The sequence below is a fragment of the Lactuca saligna genome, chromosome 5, assembly GCF_052625555.1.
Source record: "Lactuca saligna cultivar CGN05327 chromosome 5, ASM5262555v1, whole genome shotgun sequence".
Classification (NCBI taxonomy): domain Eukaryota; kingdom Viridiplantae; phylum Streptophyta; class Magnoliopsida; order Asterales; family Asteraceae; genus Lactuca; species Lactuca saligna.
The window spans coordinates 197834049-197845154 of record NC_136421.1 but is presented as its reverse complement, the minus strand read 5'-3'; the positions used below and the strand labels follow the sequence as shown (position 1 = coordinate 197845154).

General features: G+C 39.9%; 1 protein-coding gene across 2 annotated transcripts; it reads right to left on the bottom strand.

Moving 5' to 3' along the window:
- Nucleotides 1-593: 593 nt before the first annotated feature.
- On the bottom strand, nt 594-2545 carry LOC144998397 (deSI-like protein At4g17486). Of its 2 annotated transcripts, none has more exons than XM_078958175.1 (4): nt 2052-2545; nt 1668-1955; nt 1390-1467; nt 594-1023 (listed from the first exon to the last, which is right to left on the bottom strand). In XM_078958175.1, exons 1-4 carry the CDS (start codon nt 2311-2313, stop codon nt 899-901), a joined length of 753 nt encoding a protein of 250 aa, XP_078814301.1. In that variant the 5' UTR covers nt 2314-2545; the 3' UTR covers nt 594-898. The 2 variants fall into 2 exon arrangements, with proteins under 2 accessions (XP_078814301.1, XP_078814300.1); XM_078958174.1 differs by having other exon boundaries at nt 594-1026; nt 2052-2544.
- Nucleotides 2546-11106: the final 8561 nt, after the last annotated feature.

Here is an 11106-nt window from a genome sequence, read left to right as displayed (position 1 = left end):
TGATGCTAGTACCGAAAATTGTACCATTCCTGGTAATGTTAGTTTGGTTTGGTACTAGGTATCATATTTCACCAATTTAGGTATTCCGGATTCTCGGATCGGTGCCACGTCTATCGCGTGCTCATCCCTAGGTTAACTTGATGAAAAATAAATCTCAAGCGTCTTATTTCTTAACACTGTTCCATAACATGGTAAAGATGCGGTTTAACAAAAAAGTAAAACGAATACGAACCGACAACAGTTAAAAATTCAAATCACGACATATGCTTGAGTTTTACAAAAAAGCAATTGTTTGGCTTAAAAGTGTTGTGTCAAATTTTTTAACAAGAATAGTCTCATTTATAATGGGTTGGGTCCGTCCATCCATGATTATGGTTTGCTAGGATTAGACTATTTAATGTGCATGCATGTATCTTTCTAGATCTTTCTAGGGTTAACGATTGTATTGTTCTACATAGCTTTTACAGAGAAGTTCACGTTGAACTCTTCTAAAGCTTTTCGATTTAAGCATTCAGCACACTTTGATCATCATTGTTCTTATTATTTATTCACATCGTATATAGAATCTATCTCATATATATTAATTACAACGATTAGAAACAAAACAAAACCCTTCATCGAAAATAATAATTTATTACAACGATTGTATCATACAAACACGCTCGTGCATACATGAAACCAATAATTACAAAAAATTATAAAGCAAATGCAAAAAGTCGCCACCACTCAAAACCCGAGGAAGAAACAAAACACATGTCATGTTTGTGAGGATTTTCCATGAGTCATCATGTAATAAGATCATCTCAAATATTTCAAGATTCTACGATCTTACATCATGGAAATGACGATTTTGACCATACAACCAAGACACAAGGCCAAAATTGGAATATGATATATCTTACCTTGGTACCTCTCTAATTAAAACTATTTCAGTTGCGGGTGAAAGTAAAACTCTGTGGTCCACCTCATCGTTTTCTGAAGCTTCATGACTACTTGAAGTCGATGCGGAATCACTTCCATAATCTTCTGAAAGTTTACAACAGTTTTTAGACGAACAATCATTTTATATTCACCTTTTAGAATCACTATCATTAACAAGGGTAAAATGTGTCCCATCTCAATTTTCGTAAATGTGACGCATAATTACATCTAAATTTCTCCTCTCACCTTATAAGACCAAACAAATATGTCGAACATTAGATATTAAATGCCCTAAACAAAGAGCGCTATCATGCATATATTATATGCATCCATTTAGGCAAGTCATTAAGCTAAAATTATTGAGTTAAATTACTTAATCTAATAAGCTAATATATATGATATATGGGTATTACGATTTTGACTTAATGCAAAAAAAAAAAAAAAAACAATTTAATAGTGAAAGTATACCGTATGTATGATAATCTGGCATCTGTTTAATAGTAGTTACTTCAAGGCTTTCAGGAAGGAGACAACTGAAAAGGGCACCTGAAAACAGTCATCCAAAACCCGTAAAATTTTAATATATTGGAGCATATTTCACAATCATTAAATCCAAATTTCATCCGATTTTTTTATCACCAATTTTTTTCAGGGATAAAGTTAGCAACTTTGATGCATAAAAAGCAAATCCCAAATCAAATCGATATAAAAAAAATTATCTTTTGAGCGAAGAGAAGGAAACGTACCTATTTTAGCGAGCCGATTGACCCACCCGGGGATCCGTTTACCGGTTATCCGTTGAGAGATATCGTCTGAAAAATGGTTGCAATTCTTGGAAATGAGGTGATAAGTATCGCCATGGTAGTCGGAAGCCATGGCCTCGATGAATTCCCTAAACTCTGAAGCCGACATGCTTAAATGCCCTAATGAAATTGAACATCTGTAGCTAAAACCCGGGCAGCTCTTCGGTTCAACTTCGAACACCCCGCTAATTGAATAATCGTGTGCTCCAAATCCATATTCCATACCATAAACTGCAACAATTGAAGAGAAACATTCAAGAATTAAAGCCCAAAACGATAACCTGTCCAAATTGACGAAATTGAAATGGAATTAGATGAGATTGTTACCTTCGATACCAGTATGGAAAACACCAAATCCTAACCAGATGCTGTAAGAATTAAGAGGGGTAAGATCATATACATTTAAGAACACCTCTCTATCTATAAATCCATCATTTGTTCCTATGATTGAGCAGTTTGATGATAAGGTGTTACCCACCCCCATTTTCGATCTCTTATATCGATTCGGAAGAATCGATTGAAGAAGATGATGAAGCAAGAAAGAAAAAGACCCCTTTAATTGCAGGAATGGGTTGTTCCTGGGTCGCATTAATATTTGTCCCCAGAAACACACACACACACCGACCAAAAGGGGTTCTCCCTCTCCGGCCGGAGAGTGAAAAAGATCGAAGCTTTTGAATCAAATCGTGTTAGAGAACAGAGATGAAATCAGGGAAGCCACGAGTTATAGCTTCCTGAGTTAACTCGGACTCCGTGGGGGGCCGGAGTTTGGATGTAATGAAGCTTTTCATTGTCTTTAATTTCATTTTGCCGCGACCAAGGCGCTGCTATATGGATCATGTGTTTTGGATGGTTCATATAATTAACGCTAAAAGGAAATTTGGTTAGTGTAAATGTTTTATAACCACGTTAATTTGATTTATGTATTAAGCAACTATATGTAAAAGATAGATCTAACTTTTATTTTGGCAAATGTATTTTAAAATCATTAATTAAGGACCGATAATAAAACTTATAATGTAATAAAAGGTTAAGGTCAAATTTAGTCATTTAACTTTTAAGTTCATATTCATTTGGTCGTTTAACTCGGTTTAAGTTTTAAAGCTCAACCAATTTTTTATTTTCTCCCGAAATGGTCACTACGAGTGGGTATAGTCTTGAACCTGAACCTGATTAGGCTTACTCATGTCCATTTGGCAATACATAGTAATGTGGCTTTCCTTACTCGATAATAAGATGTTTTAGGTGTCAAATAAAGCAAAAAGTTGGCGTCATGACTTCGTCTTCCTCTTGGAGTAGTTGTAGATCATCCATCAATCTCCAAGGTTTGTGTTATTGCATGAAGAAAGTTAAAACATGCACTAGCTAAACTAAATACAACTTTGGGAGAAGGTTCGATGTTTGCACTAATTCTCTGGTTAGTGTCTTGTAATCATAAATCTTCATGTCCTGTCTTAAAAATCTAAAGTTTGTTTCTGATTTGTAGAACCCAAAGTCAGATTATAAGTATTTTGGTTGGGTGGACCTTTGAGTTAAGTCTTTGATATCATCGTACCAAACATCCAAATAAGCTTATAAAAAATATTTAGAGCTTCCACATGTTTCTTTTAAACGGGAAGCCACGCCCCTTGGAGATATTTGGACCCCGTGGCTCAGTACACGGAAGATAAATCGTGGAGCACTGCCGATATTTTGGGCGTGCAATATTTACACATTGAACATTCGTTATGAAATTCTACACATCAACCACTAGACTTCTATCGGGAAACATATGTCAAATCCTACATAGAAGTGTCACTTTGCATTTTGATTATACAAAAATGTTACGTTTGAGCAAAGATCTCTACATAAAGACGATTATGATTCAAATTAAAGTTAACCTACTGTTGGGTAAAACTTACAATTATATTTGAGTCAATGCTGATGATATGATAATTGGATATGGATTTCTCATTTTTTTATATAAAATCTATATTCCTTGACATTAGAGCTTATTCTACATTCATATTTCTCGATTTTGACAGCTATTACATATAATCCGAGTTGAAACTGATCACTCTTGTAATGCCCCAATTTCTGGTATGTAATTTAAATATAGTTTTTTCCTTCCTAAAGAGGTACTCGACGAGTTAGTGGCCTGACTCGTCGAGTAGAGACGCGATTTGCTTGCTTTTTTAGCGGGCAACTCGACGCATCCATATTCCGAACTCGTCGAGTCGGCTGGTCCGGATGAAACCCTAAATCCCAGCGTTTGTATCCTATTTAAACGTCATTATAGCCTCTCATTCCAGCCTCCCGCACCTTTAGAGCATTTTCCCTGTAAACCCTAGCCCCATTGTTGAGCTTGAGTGTGTTTGTGCTAGCTTGGAAGCTTTGGAAGAAAAGGAAGGAAACAAGATCAAGAGAATAGAAAGGAGGTTCAGATTTTAGTCTCCATTTGCTGCATATTTTGGTAATAAAGTTAACACCTTGCTTATTATTCCATTAAACCCTCTTTTATGCTTGTTTATGCTTCTCCTAGAATGTTGGTTTGAGTCAAACTCGAACTTGAACTCTCCTTTGGATGGAAACCATAGATCTGGACATTATTGAGCTCCAGGAGTTCAATATAGCCACCTTTATGCAAACATAGTCTTGTTCCAAACTCTAAGTGCTAATTGTTGGAGGATTTTGGTGTTTAAGCCCCATTCTTTTATGCATGCACGTATAGTTGGAAAGTGAAAGTTGGAAGCACTGAAATCGACTCGAATCGATTGTATAGTATTAGTAAGCATGAGACTCGACGAGTCATCCTTAGGACTCGGTGAGTCGGTTCATGCTCAAGAACAGATTCGACGAGTTGTTCATACAACTCGGCGAGTCACAGACTGAGCGTGTTCAAATGATGAAGGAGAACTCAACGAGTTGTTCTTACAACTCGGCGAGTCGGATGAAGTTAGACTCGATGTTAGTATCGAAGAAGAACTTGTCGAGTCTTTGCCAAACTCGACGAGTAGAAGCGGGTAGAGGATTACAATGGATGATAGGGAATCGGCGAGTTGGCGGCCTAACTCAGCAAGTCCGGTCAACTGAAAGTTGACATTGACCTGGATGCTGACTTTGACTAGCGGTAAAATAGTCATTTTACCCTGTGAATAGTTATCAATATTTGATTTAGTGTTTATGGGATTTGTAGCCGGGGAGTTTCGAAGCAGCAGTCAGGCAGTTTCAGATTTAGCATCTCAGCAGCCAATATCACGATGTGAGTTTTCCTTCCAGTAGGAACGGGTCTACGGCTACAATGCCGGCCCGTTTAGTTAGCAATAGTTCCAGACTTCGATCCGATGCAATAGTTCAATGTGCTTGATGTCTTTGTGATTCAAGCATATCCTTGTGTTATGTGTTCCGGACATCGATCCGATGCAATATGCAATATATGTGTTTATGTTAGTAGTTATGATTAGGCTATACTATGTTCAGTCAGTTTCCGAACTTCGGTCCGATGCAGAGGCAAGGCCCTAGGTAGTTTCCGGACTTCGGTCTGATGCAGTTCCCGGACTCGGTCCGATGCAGTTTCCGGACTTCGGTCCAATGCAGAGGGCAAGGCCCTGGTTAGTTTCCAGACTTCGATCCGATACAGTTTCAGGACTTCGGTCCGATGCAGAGGGAAAGGCCCTGGTTAGTTTCCGGACTTCGGTATGATGCAGTTTCCGGACTTTGGTCTGATGCAGTTTTCGGACTTCGGTCGGATGCAGTTTCTGAATTTTGGTCTGATGCAGTGGGCAAGGCCCAGTATGTGCTTTATATGTTATTGTATGGTATGTGGTAGATTGGGGGAGCTCACTAAGCTTTGTGCTTACAGTTTTCAGTTTTGGTTTCAAGTACTTCTGCCAGCAAGGGGAAGAGCTCGGGTTGATGGCATGGCACACACCATAGTTACAGTTTTATCCTTGGGGTTTATTCAGATGTTTCGATATGATATTAAATTCAGTTTTTGATTTGATACATTATTATGGCATTTTGAGACATACGATGCATGGTCTTATTATATAACATTCGATGTTGTGGGTTTTAATAATGTTAAAACAAAAAAATTTCGGGTTGTATTTTTGGGATGTTTCAAGTTGGTATCAGAGCCTTGGTTTGAGGGATTCGGGAACACTCTTGGGTGTGTCTGAACTCAAACTAAGGAATTGGTATAAGGTTTTCAAAAGTAAAACATTTCTGAAAGAAACTTTTGAAAAAGAAACTTAAAAAGAAAATAGCTTTTGGAAAAAGCAAAGAAAAAGGTGTGGTGCATGCGATCAATCGAGCTCAAGTAAGTACTCCCAAACTACCCATACAAGTTTATGTTATGATTATCAGTTTCAGTAGAACAACATGCTAGAATAGGGCTAAGGATCTAGAAGGATGCCTTATGTGCCTGCTATATGTGTTCCAGCTTTATGAGAATTGCATGCTAGTATTGAGTAGACCATAGTAGGATAGCCTGTTTAGGTTATGCCTGATAGTATGAGCTCAACATTGTATGCCAGTACAGTTTCTCGTTATGAGGATAGACTTGCTTGAGTAGTTTCCTGTGTCCGAATGCTGCTTGCTTTGTGCCTTGTGGGACTCTAAGTAATGGGAGTTAGCCATTAGGTGAATACGTCAAGTCACATTTTATAAGGGTTGAATAATCTCAGAGTGTTGGGTTTGGCCCTATTGTGTAGCTCTCGTCTGAGTCTAACCGTTATAGGGACGAGTCTTGTACTCGAAGGATTATTTGAGCCTCGTCACATGTGATGGTATTGAGGTAATGGCTAATTGACATTACAATGAGGCCTTCAGCAGATGAGGACTGGTTTGGGTGGAGTCAGAAATTTCCCTAGGGCAAGCCTAGGATGAGAGTAGCAGAGATTAGTAGCAGTAGAAGTGACTTGGTGGAAGTCAAGGCAGTTCTTGAGGAAAGTAATGATAGATGTGGAAGGTAGTATAGGCCCGTACTACTGAAAGCATAGGATACATACTTGAATCGAGGAAGGATGAGATGAGACCAAGAAACTTGTAGTAGTAGTGATCCCTCGAGATATATATCAGTGTTTCTGACGTTTGTTATGATGTGGTTTTAGAATTGTGGTTTTACGCCCTAGGCCAGCAGTCGTCGGTTCAGGAGTTGGCGAGGGATCAGGATCAGGCTCAGGGGCCGAGCATCTAGATGAGCAGAACAGAGAGTTCCTCACCTCAGAGGTTACTCGCACCATACTTGAGCAGACTCCTGTGATCTTCAGATCGATCAATGAGGGTATTTTAGAGTTGACGGAGGAGAGGTTGAGCACATTCCATGCTGAGGTGGCAGCCTTGATGGGGTCGCGCACACTCACCTTCAAGGATTTCCGGGCTTCTGGAGCTCCAGACTACCATGGGGCGTGGGACCCCATAGCGAGTACTAAGTGGTTGAAAGATGTCGCCAACGCTTTTTGCACCAGCAGATGTCCCGAGGGGGACAAGGTTAGACTAGAATCCTGTCTTCTGAAAGACGGGGCACGAGATTGGTGGGAGGAGATCGGGCATATGAGCAAAGATTGTACAACTACTCCCACTACCACCACAACATCTGATCTGATTTGCTTCCATTGCAATCAGAGGGGACATAAAAAGTCCCAGTGTCTGAGTTTGTTAGCAGAAGGGAAGGTGGCAGCACCTGCCCCTGCTACATTGAGGATTACAGACAGCCGTCAGGGCCAAGGTGAGGTGCCAGTGGCGAAGAGTAGAGCTTTTCAGATGACAGCAGAGGAGGCGCGAACGACTCCTGATGTGGTGATGGGTATGTATTTTCCTCTTATCTCTTTATTGATATTGATTATTTCTCATGGTTATATGTTTTCATATAGGGTCGTTCTTAGTGAACAGCATTTCAGCTACATTATTGTTTGACTTGGGGGCTACCGATCATTTGTTTCACTTGCACTTAGCAAGAGGTTTAGTAGAGCTCTGGAGGAGCTGGATTGTCCACTTTAGGTTGAGATAGCGGATGATAGGATTGTCAGGGTCGTGAGAGTACATAGGGGGTGTTTACTGCGGTTATTTGACGAGCAATTTTAAGTGGACTTGGTTCCTATTCCACTGCGAGGGATTAAGGTTATAGTGGGTATGGATTGGCTGAGCCCCGATGGGGAAGTGATTGATTGCGAGTTGCAGTTAGTGAGGGTTCACACTCCCGGTGGGGGAGAGTTAGTGATTCAGGGCGAGAGGCCACAGCGCAGACCAGTCCTTTGTTCAGCGGCGAGAGCAAGACGCTACGTTCAACAGGGTTGCGTAGGGTACATGGCCTATGTTATAGATGCCCGGGAGAAGGGTAAGGCGACAATTTACGATTTACTAGTAGTGTGAGAGTATCCGAACATTTTCCCAGTGGACTTACCTGGGATACCTCCGGAAAGATAGGTCGAGTTTCGGATTGACATGGTTCCGGGTGTGGCTCCAATAGCCAAGGCACCGTATCGATTGGCTCCTCCAAAGATACAGGAATTGTCTACGCAACTACAGGAGCTGCTAGACAAGGGTTTCATCCGGCCGATTAGTTCGCCATGGGGAGCCCCAATCCTATTCATAAGGAAGAAGGATGGGTCGCACCGTATGTGCATAGATTATCGGGAGCTGAATAAGGTAACGGTGAAGAACCGTTACCTACTCCCGAGGATAGATGACATTTTTGACTAGCTTCAGGGAGCATCTTGGTTCTCCAAGATTGATCTTCGGTCAGGTTATCACCAGATGTGGGTTAGGGACGAGGATGTACAGAATACCGCTTTTAGGACCCACTATGGTCATTATGAGTTTGTGGTGATGTCGTTCGGGCTCACCAATGCTCCAGCCGCATTCATGGATCTCATGAACCACGTATGCAGACCGATGTTGGATCCGTCTATGATAGTGTTCATTGATGACATCTTTGTTTATTCCAAGACTCGGGAGCAGCACGAGGAGCACCTGAGAGAGGTACTAGGGACGCTGAGTAGGGAGAGACTTTTCACGAAGTTCTCCAAGTGCGAGTTCTGGTTACGCGAGGTGCAGTTCCTTGGAGACCTCGTCAACCAGAAAGGTATACTAGTAGATCCAGCCAAGATAGAGGATGTGATGCAGTAGATGGTCCCGAGGTCTCCATCTGAGATTCGGCGAGTCGGATGAAGTTAGACTCGATGTTAGTATCGAAGAAGAACTCGTCGAGTCTTTGCCAATCTCGACGAGTAAAAGCGGGTAGAGGATTAGAATGGATGATAGGGACTCGGCGAGTCCGGTCAATTGAAAGTTTACTTTGACCTGGATGTTGACTTTGACTAGCGGTAAAATAGTCATTTTAACCTGTGAATAGTTATCAATATTTGATTTAGTGTTTATGGGATTTGTAGCCGGGGAGTTTCGAAGCAGCAGTCAAGCAGTTTCAGATTTAGCATCTCAACAACCAGCGTTACGAGGTGAGTTTTTCTTCCAGTAGGAACGAGTCTACGGCTACAATCCCGGCATGTTTAGTCAGCAATACTTCCAGACTTTCGATCTGATGCAGTAGTTTCAGTGTGCTTGATGTCTTTGTGATTCAAGCATGTCTTTGTGTTATGTGTTCCGGACTTCGGTCCGATGCAGTATGTAATATATGTGTTTATGTTAGTAGTTATGATTATGCTATACTATGTTTAGTTAGTTTCCGGACTTCAGTCCGATGCAGAGGGCAAGGCCAGTTAGTTTTCGGACTTCAGTCCGATGCAGTTTCCGGACTCGGTCCGATGTAGTTTCCGGACTTCGATTCGATGCAGAGGGCAAGGCCCTGGTTAGTTTCCGGACTTCGGTTCGATGCAGAGGACAAGGCCCTGGTTAGTTTTCGGACTTCGGTCGGATGCAGTTTCTGGATTTCTGTCCGATGCAGTGGGTAAGGCCCAGTATGTGCTTTATATGTTATTGTATGGTATGTGGTAGATTGGGGGAGCTCACTAAGCTTCGTGCTTACAGTTTTCAGTTTTGGTTTCAGGTACTTCCGCTAGTAAGGGGAAGAGCTCGGGTTGATGGCATGGTACACACCACAGTTACAGTTTTATCCTAGGGGTTTATTCAGATGTTTTGATATGATATTAACTTCAATTTTTGATTTGATACATTATTATGGCATTTTGAGACATACGATGCATGGTCTTATTATATAACATTCGATGTTGTGGGTTTTAATAATGTTAAAACAAAAAATAAAATTTGGGTTGTATTTTTGGGATGTTTCAACTATAGTTATGGTTTGATTTATGAATTGTTTTTACTTCATGACCATTAATTCTCAGAAATTTTAATGTATCAACTACCATACTTAAGTTAAATGTGCATACGATCGGTCCTTAATAAAACGTAGATGTGCAAGCTAGGTTTAGTTATGGCACGACATATATACTATAAAACTTTAGTTAAGTACTTGATCTTAAAATTTTGAGTTCAAGTTCATTTTATCAATTACTATGCGTTGAGGTTACGTAGTATGTCTTTCTTATTTTACTTTGACACGTGTTATTACTTAATGTTATCCTATGTGTATTTACTAGTTTAGAGGGCTAAACCTTTATCAGAGAAGTCTTACCCTAGGCTATAGTTGTATATCTTAAGAGAAATACTGGTTCGCTATAGCTAAGGCTCTAATTCCAATTTGTCACACCCCGAGTTGACGATGGAAATGTCAGGAGGGTGACTTAGATCGAACATCGAACATATAGCATAGATTAAACATTACAACATCCACTTAAAGTTTTACATCACGGATTCATACTTATATTATATGTTATTACATGATTCACTATGAATCTTCATAGAAACAAAAAGAGGACATAAGACATCATTTATAATAGAAACATAAGTTGACGATGATATACTCCTTGTGTAGACTTCATTCCTTAATTTCCTAAGAATTCTGTTGGATTAGGTGTCTAAGCTCATAACTATAATTAGTATGTACTTGAATTAATAGTAGCAATGTCCTTTTAGGTTGCCTTCAAACCTGGCAATAAAATAGGATAATTGTTAGAGAGAGAAGAATGATTTATTAATTTATTACTTGGTTAATAAATTAATTTGAAATAAAGATAAATGATTTATTCATGTATTGTGGATATAATATATTAATTAGAAATCATATTGTTTAATTAATATTTAATCATAAATAAATTTGGAATTAATTTTAGGATTAAATGAATTAATTGAAACTGCAGGGTCTAAAGGTTGCAATGTTCAAAAGTTGAGCATTGAAGCATTCTAGAACCTCCCTTAGAGGTGGGGGAACGAAATCTAGAGTGTCGTAGGGTTTCCTTGGGCTCTAAGGGTGCCTTGGAAGCCTTAGGGATGAAGTTAAGGGATTAGGGTTATCTAAGATACACCTAGTGTAACGCCCGTA